Source organism: Alligator mississippiensis, chromosome 5 (genome assembly GCF_030867095.1).
Source record: "Alligator mississippiensis isolate rAllMis1 chromosome 5, rAllMis1, whole genome shotgun sequence".
NCBI lineage: Eukaryota > Metazoa > Chordata > Crocodylia > Alligatoridae > Alligator > Alligator mississippiensis.
The window spans coordinates 100,754,356-100,773,521 of record NC_081828.1 but is presented as its reverse complement, the minus strand read 5'-3'; the positions used below and the strand labels follow the sequence as shown (position 1 = coordinate 100,773,521).

Genomic DNA, 19,166 nt, shown 5'->3' with positions numbered 1-19,166 from the left:
TGAGTTGGCAGGTGAAGCAAAAGGAAACTTGATATAGTTGTTTGCATGGGGATTTCTTTCACATCACGCTTCATTTAGTTTCTGGCAAGGACTGAACCATGTGCTCAGGGGTGAGCTTTCAAATGTCTGTGGGTAAATGTAATAACACTTTCACTTCATCATCTTACATGGAGAGGAGGGGGCCTTGTGAATAAATAGCATGGAAGGATTATGGTGCATTAGCAACAGAAAATAAGGAATGTTGAGTTTTTTTGTTTTCTAAATGCAGGCTGAAGAAGAGAGGAAGCAGCAGGAGCTGGCAGCCAGGCAGGAAGCCCAGAAGGAAGCAGAGCTGAAACAAGAGCTGGAGAAACAGAAAGAAAACAAGCAGGTGGAAGAGATACTGCGCCTCGAAAAGGAGATTGAAGACTTGCAACGCATGAAGGAGCAGCAGGAGCTGTCCCTAACTGAGGCTTCCTTACAGAGGCTGCAACAGCTACGAGACGAGGAGCTCAGCCGCCTCGAGGATGAGGCATGCCGAGCAGCTCAGGAGTTCCTGGAGTCACTGAACTTTGATGAGATTGATGAATGCGTCCGAAACATCGAGAGGTCACTTTCTGTGGGCAGTGGCTATTCTTCTGAGCGTGGTGAATTGACTGGGAATCCCTGCAGTGAGAAGCCCAACTTTAACTTCAGCCAGCCATACCCAGAGGAGGAGGTGGACGAGGGCTTTGATGCTGATGACGATGCATTTAAGGATTCACCCAATCTGAGTGAGCACAGCCATTCTGATCAGAGGACAAGTGGCATTCGGACAAGTGATGACTCCTCAGAAGAAGATCCCTATATGAATGACACAGTGGTGCCAGCCAGCCCTGTGGCGAGCAACGCCATGCTGATACCTTCCAGTCATGACTCCCTCAGCCTCCACAATTCTTCAAGTGGTGAATCTACATACTGCATGCCAGAAAACGTGTCCTGCCGACCCCAAAACTCTGTGGAACTGATTTCTGCCGATGGGGACTATGATTATGACCAGGATGATTATGAAGATGGTGCCATCACTTCTGGCAGCAGTGTGACTTTTTCCAATTCTCACAGTAGCCAGTGGTCTCCTGACTACCGGTGTTCTGTCGGGACATACAACAGCTCTGGAGCATACAGGTTTAGCTCTGAAGGAGCCCAGTCTTCTGTGAGTATCTTTTACTTTTATTATCGCTTGCAATATCCATCTGTTCAGCTAAATTGATTGTTAATTTTGTCCCTTTAAAAGTAAAAGCATTAACTCTACTTGCTGTGTCTTCCCCTGTGAATGTGCAAGTTATATATAATTTGAACTTGGACATAGTCATCAACTGGCATCTGGAGGTATTGGACTAGATGCACTAGAAATGCACAGACCAATTATATGTGAACTACATTCCTAGTTACAGTATAGTAACCTTCCATCCATTTTAGGTCCAGAACTGCCTGTTAATTTTAACCAGGAATTCCAAACATAGACTAGGATGTGGCCTATGAATGAATTTCTGTACGAGGGAGGTGGAAATAATTTTGATGCAAAAGGATTCAGCTGTATATGCAGTGTGAAATATTCTGGAAAAAACTGCTTGCAGAAATCCTCATGACACACAAAACTTCTATATCCACAGTAATCTCATCTGATGGCAAAGGTTCATTTGATTGAATCTGAATTCTTGTTATTCTTACTTTCTCTTCTGTTGAAGGTTCTTTTTCATGGCTGTCATTCCATCATGCTGGAGGTTTTGAGTCCTTTTCTTCTCCCCAACATGAATTTCTTGAAAGAATTTGATTTCATCTTCAATAAATATGTGGAAGAGACACAATTTACATTTGGGACAAGAAACAAATGAATAAGCTTCCATCATGCTGGAGAGCAGTAGCCATGAAAAATATACAAATATTGACTGATTGTGAAAGCAGTAGTATCACTATATCTGACTACTAAGGGTCAGGGAATAAATGCCATCAAAGGAATGATTTTTACTCCTATTTTAATTTCTGTGGTTCTCAGTTGGTTTTTCTTTCATGCTGGATGTTTGGGGAAGGTTCATCCTCTGGTGGACAAGAAAAGCCTTCAGGGAGGATAGAAAAGGAGGAGTAGGATATGGAGCTTTCAGCCAGGACAGGGATGTGTGGTACAAGATAGAAAGCAAGTTCTTTCTCTGATAAAAGGAGAAATTAACTGGCCTGGTGTTAGTTGGATCATTTTATACCCTATCCTTTCTCAGGTATCCAGGTAAATAACTGCTTATTACCCCTATGCTACATTTCAGCAGCTTTGACTCAAGACCGTTCCTATTTCCTTCTATATTTGGAACCAGATGAGGAACTTGGCCAACTGCTGATTACTTGAATTGGAAGTTGCCCCATACCTAAGGATTCAACATATATCTTTAATTTTTAAAAACCGTCTAAGCTGGGTGTTTGGCATAGCCTTTGAACAGTTGGGGAAGAAATGTGCCCTAGCTCCTCCCCCTTGTACACCTTCCCTTAACAGCTGCAAAGTTCTTCCATAACATTTGTCAGAGAAGGTAATCGATCACCAGAGGACACAGGCTGTGAGATGCTGAGCATGCTCTGCTTCCACTGATTCCTGTGGGAATGATGACCATTCAGCATTTTTTTTCAAGCATAGATTCCAAGTGCTAAATTAAAATGCATGTGGGCCTGAGAAGGACCTGGCCATTAATCTCTGGGGAATGAGATTGGAGAAGAGGCCATGCCTTTGCCTTTATTCCAGGATAGGTAGGAGGCTTCTTTTGGTGGAGAGATTCCAGAACAAGTCACACTGTTCAGGTTAGTGCAAGGGGTTGTCTAATGTGCCTCAGCTGGACAGTTGCATCAATGGAAGTTAGGCACTGAGCTCACTCAGAAGTTTTTGAAAGTCCCACCCAATGTTTCTGGCTGTCAGCTCCAAAATGAAGCTGTCAGCGTGTGAGAAATCGAACTCCTCAGGCTAAAAATCCCACTCACATGGGCACGAGGAGAAGAGCAATTGGTATTCCCAGAGGCCCTGCCTACTCTGGTTTCTTTCCTCCTTGTTGCTGGTACGTCTTCCCTTCACCACAAAGAGACACGGGTTTTCCAGTTCTGAGGGGAATAGAGAGAATAAAAACCTTCTAAGAGCCAATTGATCTAGAGCCGTATAGAGAAAAGTTTTTTTTCCACGCGTGTGTGTGTTCCCACCCCTCCTTGAATGTTCATCTCACCTCATCTCCTTTCTTCCCCAGTTTGAAGACAGTGAAGAAGATTTTGACTCCAGGTTTGATACAGATGATGAACTCTCTTATCGGAGGGATTCAGTCTACAGCTGCGTTAGCCTGCCCTACTTCCACAGCTTTCTGTATATGAAAGGTACAGAATAAAGAGCCAGGGTATTCAGAAATCTCACTAGTTCTTTCCTCTTTGCTAGTACAATTACTGCTCCACTCCAGCAGTCCTGTTTTATAGGGGGCTTCTTAAGGGGTGATGGAAGAATCTGCAAAGAGCCATTCTGAAATTAGGCTCCTATTGGAAAGTCTCTGTCCTGTCAGGCAGAGTTTGGTTAGCTCTTCTTCTGCAAAGGGTCGTTGGCTGGGCAGCTCAGCTTCGTTACTTGTACCTTGCCTCCATTTCACATTATATCTTCACTGTCTTGTGAAAAACTAAGTACATTCTCAAGTACAGTTAGGGCAGGCTGGAAAGCCAGTTTTGTTTTAGATGTAAAGGAGAGACAGCCCCTTCCCTAAGAACCCTAGAATTCAAATACAGGCCTGTACTGTGTCAGACCATGCAAGTGAATATTGCCAGAAAAACATACCCTGCCCACTCACTCATGTTTCACATGCACCGAATACTGAAAAAAACCCTATGTGGCTGCTGCTTGGCATATGCCCTGCTGCTCTCAGTCAGAAGTGTGCCTGTTGAAGCAATGTTGGGCACACGAAGCACTTCTGCACTGGTGGCTATGTGGCATTTTTTCAGCATTCAGTGCAAGTGGAACAGGTGTGAGTGACCACAATGTACTTTAATGGCAGCTCCACCTCGCACAGTCCAGAGCAACGTAGGCATATATCCTAAATAGACAAACCCATCAGGGGGCCAGTTCCGTTGACTTTTTAGTATGCTTTGGATTGGGCCTAAGTGAGCAAGAGGGACTGTATTGCAGAGCAGTGTGAGAGATGGAGACAAGATCCTATTTGGGGGCTTCCTGGTTGTGAAACCTGATTTCTCCACCAGATTAGTGGCACTAGTCTCTGAGTTGTATTCCATTCTGCTTAGCAGGCTTGTGGTCATTCATACTATACTTCCTACTTGGCTTGGGGTAGGGATGGCGTGATTGTTAATGGGGAATTGGGCAGGGAGACATGAAAGGTGATGCCTCTGATATTGTATGTTTTTGCTTCATGCCGTGGTCAGCAATTAAAATTCTAGTTTGATAAATGTTGGCCAGGGGAATTATTTATTTATTTATTGTGCCAGTATAGTTATACTGGTAAAAGTCCTTATGTGGCTATAAGCACTTGTATACTGATACAAGTGTGTTCACACTAAGAGGATTATGCTGATTTAAATATACCAGCATATAAAGTTTCAGAGTAGGCAAGTCCTCAGTTTTGCCAGGGTTTGTGGTTTTGAGGAAGGCATTTTTAACTCATAGCAACCTTGAATGTTTCAAGTTTGTTTATTTTCCCCCATTTGTAAGTTTAAATACATATTAAAATGTTTTTCAGCTACCAATAAGCTATAAGAGGACTGATTCTCATTTATATTCAGGCCTCTTTACACTGCTGAGGCTATTCTGAAGTGGCATTAGGCTGTGCATAAAAACAAAGCCTTCAGGTTTGTAATTTATCAACAGAAAGGCAACCATTTTCTTATTTTGGTGATTGGTCAGCACCTTCCCAACACCAGCATTGATTCAGCCTCTGTTTTCCTTTATCCTTTGATTTGTGTTTGTTTTTAATTTAACTGCAAGATGATCTCTGTCTTTGGTACCAGGTGGTTTAATGAACACGTGGAAGAGGCGCTGGTGTGTCCTGAAAGATGAGACTTTTTTGTGGTTCCGTTCCAAGCAGGAAGCACTTAAACAGGGCTGGCTCCACAAGAAGGGGGGCGGGTCATCTACGCTCTCCAGAAGAAACTGGAAGAAACGCTGGTTTGTTCTCCGGCAGTCCAGGCTGATGTACTTCGAAAACGACGGTGAAGAAAAGCTAAAGGGTACCATTGATGTCCGGACAGCCAAGTAGGTTCATCATTCCTCTCTGAATATTGCTTTTCATCAGCACCTCTTAGGGCTTAATCCAGAAAAATGCCAATTCCCATTTATTCCACTGTGCATGAACATGCACATGTGTGGGGAGGCAGATTTTGAAAGGACCCTGCATTAGCTTAACTTGACTCCTACTGCAATCAACAAAGACTTTCCCAGAAGCATGCCTGTGCTGAGCATTTGTGAAAATCCTGTCTGTAATATAAATACATACTTTTTATCTGAGACTAGAACCCCCTTCACCCTCCTCCCCCCAATACACTGGTCATTTTGGGACTTGCTGCCAAGTGTTCAATCACAGGAAAGCCTGGCATAGAGTGAGTGGGAGAAGCAGTGGATAAGCTAGACAGTGGGCCATTAGTGTTTTAAATATACTACGGGTCCAAGTCTCACATCTTTTCAGGGAGGTTTGGAACTACACTGCTGTATTTTGTCTTCTGTGTAAATGTGGCACTTTTCTAGCCAAACCAGTTTCCTCAGATTATATAGATTTCATAGATTTCATAGACATTAGGGCTGGAAGGGACCTCGGAAGATCATCGAGTCCAGCCCCCCGCCCAAAGGGCAGGACGTCAGCTGGGGTCATAGGATCCCAGCAAGATAAGCATCCAGTTTCATCTTGAAGGTGTTCAATGAAGGCGCTTGAACAACTTCCGGCGGCAGGCTGTTCCAGACCTTGGGGGCTCGGACAGTAAAGAAATTCTTCCTTATGTCCAGCCTGAAACGATCTTGTAGTAGTTTGTGACCATTCGTCCTCGTCATCCCTTGGGGCGCTCTGGTGAACAAACGTTCCCCTAGATACTGGTGATCACCCCTGATAAACTTGTAGGTGGCCATCAGATCACCCCTGAGCCTGCGCTTTTCCAGGCTAAAGAGCCCCAGGGCTCTCAGCCTGTCATCGTAGGGTCTGCTTCCCTGACCCCTGATCATGCGCGTGGCTCTCCTCTGGACTCTCTCAAGCTTCTCCACATCCTTTTTGAATTGTGGAGCCCAAAACTGGACGCAGTACTCCAGCTGCGGCCTCACTAAGGCCGAGTACAGGGGGAGAATGACGTCCCGGGATTTGCTTGAGAAGCATCTATGGATGCAAGCCAGCGTTTTGGTCGCTTTACTAGCCGCAGCATCGCATTGCAGGCTCATGTTCATCTTGTGGTCAATGATGACCCCCAACTCTCTTTCTTCCATAGTGCTAGCCAACACAGCACTGCCGAGCCTATAAGGATGCTGCGGGTTTTTTTTCCCAAGGTGGAGAACCTTGCATTTATCGGCGTTGAACACCATCAGATTCTCGTCCGCCCACTTGCTGAGCCTGTCCAGGTCAGCTTGGATCATCTGCCTGTCTTCTGGTGTGGATGCTTTGCCCCGAAGTTTGGTGTCATCTGCGAACTTGGCCAGTCCGCTTCTGACTCCAGTGTCCACATCATTAATGAAGATGTTGAACAGTATGGGTCCAAGGACAGAGCCCTGGGGGACCCCACTGGTCACAGGACACCACGATGAGTGACATCCATCAATTACTACCCTCTGGGTCCGACCCCGGAGCCAGTTTTCCAGCCAGTGGATCATGGAGGACCCAAGGCGTCAATTGGCCAGTTTCTCCAAGAGATGATCATGGGACACCAGATCGAAGGCTTTTTTGAAGTCAAGATATATGACATCAATCTCATCTCCCTTGTCCAGGTGATAGGTCACCTGGTCGTAGAAGGAAATGAGATTGGTCAAGCAAGACCTACCCGCAACAAACCCGTGCTGGCTATCCCTTAAGATGTTGGCATCAGCCAGTCCATTAAGGATGGCCTCCTTAATAAACTTTTCTAAGATCTTCCCTGGGATAGAAGTCAGGCTGGTGGGCCTATAGTTAGCCGGATCCACTTTCCTCCCTTTCTTGAAGATAGGCACCACATTGGCCTTCTTCCAGTCTTCGGGCACTACACCAGAGCGCCAAGAGTTTTCAAAGATCCGCGCTAGAGGCTGGGCTATGATGCTCGCCAGCTCCTTGAGTACCCTGGGGTGTAGATTGTCAGGGCTGGCTGACTTGAAGGTATCCAGCTTCTCAAGATGTTCCTTCACGAAGTCAGTATTAATGGAGGGCAGGGGATCACCCTCACCCGGACTTCCCGGCCCTGTAGCGGGCATGGGCGTCCCATGGGGCTGATGAAAGACTGACGCAAAGTACCTATTTAATAGGTTGGCTTTTTCCTGGGCGTCAGTTGTCAGTTGCCCCATCTGGTCTAGCAGGGGTCCAACGTTGCCCCTGCTTTTCCTCCAGCTCCCCACATATCTGAAAAAGGACTTTTTATTGTCCTTGATGCTCAAAGCTAGCTGGAGTTCAGTTGCAGCCTTGGCTTTCCTGGTCAGCTCCCTACAGGACCGGACCAGTGCAGGATAATCCTCTTTGGAGGTGACTCCCATCCTCCATCCTTTGTAGGCCTTTCTTTTTAGTCTCAGGAGGTCTGCTAGGTCCCTGGAGAGCCAGGGGGGCTGCTGTGCCCTCTTGCTGCCTTTCCTCCGAGATGGAATAGACTTAGTTTGTGCATTGAGGATCGCTCCCTCCAATATGCAAGTTAGCTTCAGTGTTTACCATGGAGGGGTTATAACCATTCTACGATATTCCAGATTTATTAGGAGATTCTCAAACCCATTCCAATCCCAGATAGAGTTTTCATAACAGGGCATGGTGATTTTTCTTGGGCAGCTTTCATTGACTCTCATTTGGATCAAATTGTTACAACTTCCCTGCAGCACTTGAAGAATTTAGAAGAGGCGTATATACAATGATCTGGTACAGATTATTTAATGAATTTTGCAACTCTAAGTCTCTCCAAGCATGAGCTAAGAGAAGTTATTGCAAGGGGAGTGCCTTTCCTTTCTCAACTAAGTTTTCAATACATTGTAAGAGTTTGGGTTATCTCCATGGCTTGAAAATCAGAGACTGGTAGTCCAGGCTAGTCACAGATCTGTGTAGAAGTGCATCTGTGCTGCACCATGTGGCTCTACTAGTACATGTTGGGATAAATTTCCAGTATCTTTTACCATTTTTTCTGCTTCTCCTGAGCCAAGATCTTAGATTATACTTGGTTACTAACTTTTTGAGTCTAAACTATAAACTCAGATTATTGTTTATTTATGAAGTGATTCAGTTTTTTTCTGAGCCTGATTCAGAACATCATGAAATAAATTGGAAGTCCTCCACTGACTTTGGGCTTTGGATCAATCTGTATGAGCATGTTCAGGTTTGCCATCATAGTAGCTGTCATAGTAAATCCCTGAATTTAAGCTATGAATTCTTACAAGCTTTTCACTGTTATTGAATGTGACTCTGGGTCACATACACCATGCCAGTTATTTAATCCAGTCCTCTCTGTGCCTAGTAAAATTAATTTCTTGTTGCTAAATTATGTCGGAGTATTTCTTCATGAAGGGTGACCTTAGCAATTAACTCCTTTCTTTTGAAATTGAACTGCAAAGCATATACAGGCGACCCTCGCCATTCACGGAGGATATGTTTTTGTGATACCTATGAATAGCAAAATCCGCGGTAGCCCGGTGGTGGCAGGCGGCCAGTGGCAGCAAGTGTTGAGCTCCCGAGGAGCACCTGTAATTGTATAAATAGTATTTAAAATGCAGGTTTGGAATTCGCAAATATTTTCAAATAGAGAACCAAATATGTCTAAGTATGTGAAATTAAAAAAAATATGCTTTTATCTAAGCAGTCATTTGTGTAAAATAAAATATAGCTTTTGTGGTTTTGGATCCAGGACTACAAGGGTTTGTTTAACATTCAGTGTGCAGATTCTTAAAAATTAGCATGCAGTTTAAAATATTTCACTGTTCCATTTTTAAGAGCCTTAGTTGAGATGAAATCTTGTGCTGCTTCACTTTTACTACCTAAAGAGCCAAATACTGAGAGAATATCATAGTAAAGAGGAAATAAGCAAAATTCAGGAAAAGGCATCATTTTAAATGAAGATTTTACGGGAATGAGGGTAAATCACATGCACCAAATATTGTCATATGCAAGAGATTAATGAGAATAGCATTGTTTATTTCCCCCTGTTCATTAACAGTACACAAACAGGATAAAGTGGCAGAAAGAAAAAGAGACAAGACTCAAAATTTAAGCTTTGAAAAGTCTTAATGTTGCCTCAGAATATCTGAAGTTGGTGTAACATGGATAACTCATCAATCTTGCCCTATGTGGCTAATAATTTTGGCGGTGCTCTAGTATTAAAGTGACATGTTAGAGAATTTTGAATTTTCAGAGTTGATCCGCACTTTGTGAATATCCAGCTTCTTTAAAATGTTTTCTGCTGGGCATCCAAAAACTCAAGTAGAGTGATTTTTGGAACATCTGGCTTGCTTTCCTTATGTGCCTAAATCTCCTTTCAAGATAGGCTTTCCCTTTGAAAGGGCTCTCTGCTTTCCTTCTCTCTGATAGGTAATACTTTTCCTTCAATTCTTACTTCTTACTAAAAGATGCAATTACAATGACCAGGGGAGGGGAAAGTCTAAAAGTGAAGCCTCTTAACATGCTTGAGCATGGGTTACTTGGACAGTGGACACTGCACATGTTTTTTGTGAACTGGTAATGGTTTAAGAAACTGTAGCCTGTATTACAAATCTTGAAGGTGAATTACAGTAAGTGAAGTGAGTAGTTGTGTTAAATATTAGAGTTTCCAGTTCTCTCAGAAGGGTATTTTCCTGCCAGGAGTATCCTAGTAGTGTTAATTCTGGTATTTGCAACCATTCCAGGGAGATTGTTGATAATACTGGTAAGGAGAATGGGATTGATCTAATCATGGCTGACAGGATTTACCACTTGATTGCTGAGTCTCCTGAGGATGCAAGGTAAGGAAATCATTAATCTTTCCATCTCCTACTTATCTAACTCTTGCTGGCAGCAGTGCTGACAGCCCTTTCCGTGAAGTCTATGAAAATATTGGCCAGCAATATTAAAGACACTGCTGTTAATCCCCTGTCCAAAAAACTGCTCCGGTCGTGAGAGTGAAGCCAGCAGAAGGCCTGCCAGTGGCAGCATGGCACTTGCAAAGGAGCTGACTGTGTGCGGCTCCCCAGCATGCTCCCTGTGACAACCCCTGAGTGTTGGTACAGGGGACTGAGTTCCTTCAGCCACTTCTCCCAACACTTTCTGTGTTTATTGGCCCCTTTACTTTTTGTGATCCATGTGACCTACTGCAAGTTGTCCAAAATAAGGCCCTGATCCTATAGGCTCAGGGGGAGATGAACTTCATTTCAAAAGATGGCAGCAGATTAAAGGCTGTTCCTTATAGTCTAAATCGATTTTTGAGCTTTCCAGAAATATATTTAGAGTTTGCATGAGTGAGTCAAATTTAAGGCAAAAGATCCAGTTAAAATTTAGGGTTTTTTTAATTAAACTGCTCTTCATAGTCTCATAAAGGCTCCATGGAGCTGTCAGCTTGAAATTGCCAAAGATAAGGGCCTTCATGTCCTCACATATTTCTACTTTTTTCCAAAACACAAAAGATAATTAACTACAGTCTCAGTGTGTGTTTAGTATACATACCACGCATATTCCAGATGAAGCCATCTCCTGCTGGTATTTTCCTTGTTTTACTTTCCACAGTACACTATAATTCTAAGATGCCTTAATTCAAGTGGGAGATATGTGATGATTTTTCAGAGTCAGCAGAGCCCTTGGTGTTTAGCACAGTTAGAAACTGGATCTCTAATGGTTTGTTTGCCGATTAAATCTGGATCAGTTACTTATACTATCCAGAATTCTTTCCTTTAATACAGGATCTAATTAAATCAAATAAAGCATTCTAAACACGTGTTCTCCCCTTGGGCAAACTGATCTCATGTGTGGTATGGAAACTTTTTAAATGGCATACTTTGCGGCCTGTCAGTGTTGCTCTGAGTACTGGCCAGAGGCTGCTCAAAAGCAATGGAATCATGCTCTGTCAGGTAGGGCTGCTACTAGACACTATGGTTAAACTTCCATGGCTAAAACTAGAAACCATTTTACCTAGTTTCAGATATTATCAAGGCTTGGGGCATGTTCAGCAGAATTCTTGCTTAACTTGGAACTGATGCTGAGTTCTGAGTGAACCTTGGCTGACCTATGACTTTGGGTAGAAACCATGAGAGATTCCCTAGGTTTGAAATGTTTCACCCTCAACTTGGCAACTCTTCTTGGAGAATTGCTCCTGCCAGTCCCCACCCTTGGGATACCTGTGCTCTTTGAGTGTAAACATAGAACTAGAAGGAAAGTAGTGTCTGTTGGAGATCCAGGTGTTTTGTGCAAAGCTATATGAAGGACTTTAACACTAAACAAATTCTCAGCTTCGTCCCGGTTGTCCAAAATTCTGGATCAAAACCACTGTTATTGTTCACTCCCTATTTCCATTTTTATCAGTGCCACTAACTAAAACATTGTCTGGCAGGATACTGCCCCCGGGCTCCAATGACAGTCTTTCCACCTCCCAGCCTCTCTAGGGCTGTTGAAAGAAGTCCAGTTTCCAAATGTCTCTATAGTTATGGAAATCTGGCACTTCCTATGCACTGCCATTTTCAGTTGCAATAGGTATGGACAGAGGAGGGCCACTCATATGGTTAAGGGTTTACAGGCCAAGCCCTATGAGGAGAGATTAAGGGACCTGGACCTCTTCAGCCTCCACAAGAGAAGGTTGAGAGGTGATCTTGTGGCTGCCTACAAATTAATTAGGTGTAGCAGCATACTCTTAGGAAAAACTTCCTCATGGTGATTGTGGCCAAAGTTTGGAATGGGCTTCCAAGAGAGGTGGTGCTCTCCCCTACCTTGGGGGTCTTTAAGAGAAGGCTGGATAGGCATCTGGATGGAGTTATCTGACCCCAGCACTCTTTCCTGCCCAGGGTAGGGGGTCGGACCCGATGATCTGTTGAGGTCCCTTCCCACCCTTGTATCTATGAATCTAGGTTCCATGAAAAACACCTCTAAATGTAAGCCTACACACACACAATTGTATATGCAACCTTCTACCTGACAAACTATGGGCACCAAAAAAAAAAAAAAAGTGGAGGAAGCCATTTTAAAGGTTGAGTTGAGGCCCCTTTGAAAACTTGGCCTCAGGTGATTTTCATTTGAATGACAAGTTCATCTCTCAGAGAATGATGTTTAGGAAACCTCCTCTCATACTGCAGCAGAATTACACGTGGCAGGTAAATTGTACAGGGGCCATGAGGAATGAGATCTCAAGCACTTGTAATAATAAGAAATTCCCAATTACAGAATTGGCACATGAGGAATAATTTAAGATATGAACATCACTTAAAAAAACCCCTAACTTGTATATGGCTACTACTGTTTGTATCCCAAGTACATCTGTGCACACAAAGGCATTGTTTGCTTGAGAGGTGGTTAGCCATGCTAGTCTGAAGTCAGGCAGAGGAAAGGGTAGGTATGCACCTTGTAGATAGAGTAACTAATGAGTTCTATATAGAGCACAAGTTTTTGTGACCTCAAGTTCACTTTATCAAATTCCATGAAAGGACAGCATAGAGTAGTGCATAAAGTCACTTGTTCAGAGATGATATATGTTTACAGGAGGTGTTTGTCTTAGAATTGCATGGTGAGAAGGGGCTTGTGACTGGAAAACAAGCATTTTGGAGCAGGAGGGGGTATACAAATATCCTGGTGATTGTTCTTATATTCTAGCACTGTTTGAACTGGTGGACAGAAAGCCATGCTGTTGTTAACACTGTTAACAGTAGGGATCCTTCCTGAGGCAGTTTTGGAAACCTGTAGAACCTGTTACTTCTCTACAGAGTGCAAAGATAATGGGAAGGCTCCTTGTGCAGAAACATTTGGTCACACTGGTATGTGCTGTTCTCTCCACAGCCAGTGGTTCAGTGTACTGAGTCAGGTCCATGCTTCCACGGAACAGGAGATCAGGGAGATGCATGATGAGCAGGCAAACCCACAAAATGCTGTGGTAAGTCCAGGAGCAGGGGGAAGCTGCCCAGTCCAGAAGCATGTATTTTTAGAGAACTGACTATTTCTTATAGGTGTTACAAATGTTATACTGGTGACTGTACCTAGAGGTCTCAGGGCTGAGGCCCCATTGTGGTATGCACTATGTGTTCCTAACAGGCTGGTGAAACCTAGATTTTTAACTTGCATTTCCATAGAATCATAAAAAGTAGGGTGGAAGGGACCTCAGAAGGCCATCCAGTCCAGTCCCTTGATCAAGGCAGAATCATCCTCATCCAAACCATCCCATGCAAGTGCTCGTCTAACCTATTCCTAAAAGTATACAAATAACCCTGTCACACAGCTACAAGGCATATTGTCCAAAAACACCACGAACACTCTAACCTGCTGCAGGTAAAGCAGGGGGACAAGGGCACTGTTGGTATCCTACTGCTGCAAGAGTTGTTAACATAGACTTAAGAGATCCAGTAAAGAGGGCCATGCCCCAACATAGAGAAGAAGCCAAACCCCCCACAGTCCATGCCAATCTGACCATAGGGTAAAGTTTGTTCCTGATCCCGAATCTGGCAGTTGGTCCATCCCTGGGTGGAAGGGCAAGACCAACTAGGTTTTAGTCCCCAGCAGGAGCATCAGCAGACCCTAATCAAATCCCTAGTGTGTGTATCTAAATTTCCTTGTTACCTTTTCTGGACTCTGATTCCTTTCCATGGTCCATCCCTGGGGTGGGAATTTGTTGATTTCTTTCCTTTTAGTCAGTTTTCCCCATTAGATTCTTATGCACATGTGCAACAGTGCGGTGTTTGACTTTGAAATGCTACAAAGGAATATTTAACTGGTGAAGAAATAAAAACCAATTGAAATAAAAGCAATACTGGAACACTTCAGTTGGGCTGTTCCATTCTGTTCTTTCTTAAGGACCTACATTCTGATACAAATTTGACTTGATTTAGAAAGAGTAATCAAGAAAACAGAGGCAAATAAAAATCTAGATTCTGCTTGAAGCTGATTTCACAGGATTGCCATGCTGTATGGGGATGGTGTTTGCTGTAGGGTACTCCTAATTGAGTTAAAATTGTAACTGGGTTGCAGCACTTGCAAGATAAATGTTTTTTGAGCTATGCAGTGAGCATTACCAGAAATGATGTGTTTCTGCATCTCTTTACTTAAGTCCCTGGTTTATTTTCCTCCAAATTTTAGTGGTTAGGAGGAACAGTGCCTACATCCATAGCCAGTTGTACGTTATTTACCTGTTTGTTGCACAGGGCACACTGGATGTGGGGCTGATTGATTCCGTCTGTGCTTCTGACAACCCAGATCGGTAAGTTCTAATATTCTGTTTTGTTTGGGTTTTTTTTAACCCTCTTCCCTGTTAAATTCAGATATTTTTTATTTAATTTTCTAAATTTTACAGACAAGTCTCATGTGAAACTTTTTTGGTGCTTTACATTTTTGATATCTCATTGGAAGATCCCAAATCGGGATGTTAACATGGGCAGGGAGGGAGTTGCATCAGGTCCGCTGTGAGTTCTATCTGTCTACCCTTACATAAAGGAATGAAACTTCTCCCATGCATGGTGCAGCATATAATCAGTCCTCAGTCTTGCTTAGAATCCTGAAAGCAGGAGGTGAACAATAATGACATAGTTTATACAACCCCTTTCTAACAGTTAAGGCTACAGGTTTTCTATTAAAGCCTTGCTATGTAGCATTTTCATTTTCCTTTCTTGGAGGTTGTATTCTATTAACAAACTTTAGATGACAGATTATTCTGAGTCAAAGAGAGGACCTTGGGACAAGCTGCCAAACTAGAAGACTCACTGTCATTGAAAAACTCTGGTCAGGATGTTCTTCATCCTTGGGTATAAAAATTGAGAAATTGTCACATCACAAAAGAGAAAGGTGACCTTGTTTTGAGATGCTCATTAGCTGGAACATTAAGATTACTGTCTGCCATGCAGAATGTCAATAATATAGTTTGCAGCAGCTACCCTAAAAAGTTCTTAGCCCCATCAAGATCTGAATACGGCCAGTAATTCTAGTTTTAAGTTCAAGCTTTATAAACATGGCAACACCAGGAAGCAAATGCTCAAAAAAGGAAAGTGTTTGTTAGGTTTAAAACATGGCATTTAGAAATTTTGATACGCCTGGCAGCACCCTCATGGTACCAGACCTTCCTTGAGGTGGGGTGGGAAGCACTCTCACCATAATCTTGCCACTTGATATATTAGGAAGCATAGGCATTTAATTTTTACATTCCTTAGGATCAGTGATTAGAGAAGGAAAAAGAAATATTGGGTTGTCTTAGGCCCTTTTGGTGCCAGTACAGAATAGTTCTAATTCAGTTTCAAGGACCAAATTTTTAAAAACTTCTTCAGTTTTCCAGATACAAACAGCAGTAGGTTTGTATGGAACAAAGATGGAACAAACACTTGCCTGATGTGGACAATATAGCATTTGTGTCTTCCAGTCAGCTATGTGGATGCTTAAACAACAGGCATCTATAATTGCAAGAGGCAAAAGTCAGCCTTTTCCCCCTTGTGATGCACCGTTACTCAATTTATATACCAAGGGATTGGGTTGAGACTGCTTTGGCTCAGCATTCATAAATGCACTATGAATGGAGTTGTACTTTGCTGCAAATTACAGCTTGCTGCTGTGAGATTATCCTTCCTTGGCATCTGAAACCATCTTTTCTCAGTTCTTTCCACCTCTTTGAACTTCAGCATCTCTTTTTTGTAGCTGTCTCCTACAAGTGTTTCACTGCACTGTATCTAGAGCCCCCCTTCTCTTCAGGTTTAACCTTAGCTGTCGTCCCCTTGAATATTGACCCATGTCCCTCCCTCTAACCTCAGATTTCCACCCATCTCCGTCATCTCTCCTGGATGTTTCACATCAACCTAAACTTAGCTTGACCACGTCTATGCAGTTCTGATCCTCCTTTCCCTATTCTCTCTTGCTGTTGGTCAGACAATCTCATCCCTTGTGCTATAGCTTTCCCATGCTCCTTGTCACTCTGACCCTAGCTATCTGTAACTTTCTCTCTTGCTTCTCTGACACTTCCACTGTCTCTCCCCTCTGCAATTCATGAAAAACATAGCTGTTCCTGGGCACTCTGATCACTTTGCATGTTCCCTCTACTACTGCTTTCAACACTCATTTAGATTACACATGCTTTATTGCTGGGACTGTATCCTCCTGTGTGCTTGGAAAGCACAGGAAGCTTTCCCGTTTGAGGGGGAAAGTCTGCAGCCTGGCAAACAATTTCACTTGCTGTTCTCTGAACTGGCTCCAAATCACTTTATTATTAAATTTCCCCAGAACAGAAGGCAGCATTTCAAACATCTTCTCATTGGAATGATAAAGCAAAGAAGGTACATTGCTTCCTTCCACCTCAGTGTAGGTGATCTGCTTATGCCACCCCAGGTGGCATGGGCACTGCTGGCTGCACCTGTTAAACACTTTCTGATATAGTTTTTAAGAGAACTGGTATCATGGGAAAAAAATTAGCTCTGAAGAGTATAAATCAAATGGTGCAGAGCCAGGAAAACCCAGCAGTACAGTCTAAGCCACATAGAGCCACCAACACAGTCCACTTGTGTGATTTTTGGGCAAACAGTCCTATTTGTCAATGCATCAATGAAGCTTGGTTTAGGACTGGGCGAAGGCCAGAATCTCATTAAAAATAGATTCTGCCATCTCAAAAATTGAGTTGCTCTGTATTTAAAAAATAAAGGGATCTGAATTCACAGGGAACTTCATTATGGGTCTTTATAGAATATAGTTGATTTCAGCTAATGTAGCCACTGAAGCAAAACACTTTAAATAGAGAAGAGCCTGAGTTAAATAGTTTGGATCCAGCTCCAAATTTGATTAAAGTTTGTGGGTTTATTTTGAGCTGACCAATAAAGTTAGGACTTAAGTTACAAAGTCTGGATGTCAAATTTCCCACAGTTCAGGACTATGTGAACCAAACATTTTGATACCTATCTACCTCCAATTTCCAACAGTCTTTCTGACTGCTTAATATTTTATAGATTTAGAGTTGTTAAAACAAATGGTGCATAAGTGAGTGATATTAGCCTGGATATAAAATACAACCAAAAGGAAGTGTTTATATTTATAGCAGGTCAGGCAAGCCAATCATTTAACTGTGGTACAAACAGGAGTTCTGTGTACAGGAAAGCGTATTTTTCCATGTTAACTTTTTCCATAGACCCAATTCATTTGTGATCATCACTGCAAATCGTGTTCTTCACTGCAATGCGGATACCCCTGAGGAGATGCATCACTGGATAACCCTGCTGCAGAGATCAAAGGGGGACACCCGAGTGGAGGGACAAGAATTCATCGTGAGGGGTAAGAATTTATTGGAAGGAGAAGCGAGGTGAATCAGAAGGGTTAAATCAGAGAGTAGAATTTCCTAAACTTGCAGTTGTGCACATGCTGGCAACCTGCAGAGTGCTACCTCCACTTTTTACCTAGATGTTAGTTCTCAGTGAACACAATTAAACATCAAACTTGTACTTTCTTAATGCAACATTTCCATGCAAACAGTTACCCTGGCAGTGCAGGCATGTTTGGCCATTGTGAATGAAAGAGCTGGGGTCCCTTGATGTTTTTTGCTAGAACAGTGGTGCTCAACCTTACAGCCCTTCAGGCCAGATTAGTGGCATGGTGTCTGCATGGGATCAGTCCGTGAGTGCAGTGCAGCATGTCGGCACCCCCTCTCACGCCTGGATCTGGCCAGCACTGGCCTGACCCTGTACAATAGTGTGATCTAGAGTGCAGGGCCATGTTCTCCAGCCCGCAGGACTCCCCACCAGTCTGGAAATTTGGCAGCAAGGGAATGGCTGCCACTGCTCCCCTGCCACCAAATTTCCTGACACATGGATAGCTCCAGTGGTCAGATGACAGTTCTGTAGGCTGGATGTTGAGCACCACTGATCTAAAAAGATGTCTCTGAACCATTATAATTGAAAAGGCCCAATATACAAGTTGCGTGTAGTCTTTCACCCTCCACTTTACTTGGGAATAATGTGACTCTCTCTCCATGTAAATGGAGAGAGAAAATTGGAGGCATGTGGGTTTAACTCCAAGACAGTCAGGTGGGTGAGAAACTGGCTGCAGGATAGGACCCAGAGACTCATCGTGAACTGATCTGTGTCATCCTGGCGAGAAGTGGGCAGCGGTGTCCTGCAGGGGTTGGTGTTCGGTCCAGTACCAAGTTATGGGGAACTGTGGTTACGCTTGAAGATAGGCTACAGTTACAGGTGGACCTAGACAGGCTAGCAAGTTGAGTGGATTGGAACCTGATGAAGCTCAGCATCGAGAAATGTAGTGCTCCACCTCGGGACAAGCAACCCCCAACACTCCTATAGGCTTGGTGACACCAAACTGTCTAGCACCACAAGTGAAAAGGACCTGGGGGTAATAATAGACCACAGTATGAATATGAGCCAGCAGTGCGATGCTGTAGCCAGTAGGGCAAATAATACTCTGGCATGCATCTATTGATGCATCTCCAGCAAAGCCAAGGAGGTGATTCTTCCATTCTACTCAGCACTGGTGAGACCACAGGTGGAGTACTGAGTCCAGTTCTGGGCACCACACTTTAACAAGGATGTGGACAAGCTTGAGAGAGTCCAAAGAAGAGCCACCCGTATGATCAGAGTCTTAAAAGGCAAGCCATACAAGGAAAGGCTGAGGGATCTGGGACTCTTCAGCCTGAGGAAAGGACAGCTGAGAGGGGATCTGGTAGCAGTTTACCACTACACTAGGGGAATACATCAAGGGGTCAGTGTTCACTAGGATACTGGAGGGGAAAACCAGGAGTAATGGCCACAAGCTCCTGGAAGATCAATTCAGGCTCAACATTAGGAGAACCTTCTTCACAGTCAGGGTGTCCAGACTGTGGAATAAGCTCCCTCCAGAGGTGGTGCAATCACCTACCCTGGAAATCTT

General features: G+C 43.5%; 1 protein-coding gene across 5 annotated transcripts in view; it reads left to right on the top strand.

Annotated features, from left to right (window-relative positions):
• MYO10 (myosin X) overlaps positions 1-19,166 on the top strand; it is a 325,103-nt gene that overhangs the window by 243,618 nt on the left and 62,319 nt on the right. For all 5 annotated transcript variants that reach the window (XM_059728622.1, XM_059728626.1, XM_059728625.1 and 2 more), the window contains 7 exons: positions 269-1,171; positions 3,234-3,357; positions 4,984-5,227; positions 10,007-10,102; positions 13,113-13,206; positions 14,468-14,523; positions 17,419-17,561. In XM_059728622.1, coding sequence (XP_059584605.1) covers positions 269-1,171; positions 3,234-3,357; positions 4,984-5,227; positions 10,007-10,102; positions 13,113-13,206; positions 14,468-14,523; positions 17,419-17,561 — 1,660 coding nt within the window. The remainder of the gene's footprint in view (positions 1-268; positions 1,172-3,233; positions 3,358-4,983; positions 5,228-10,006; positions 10,103-13,112; positions 13,207-14,467; positions 14,524-17,418; positions 17,562-19,166) is intronic.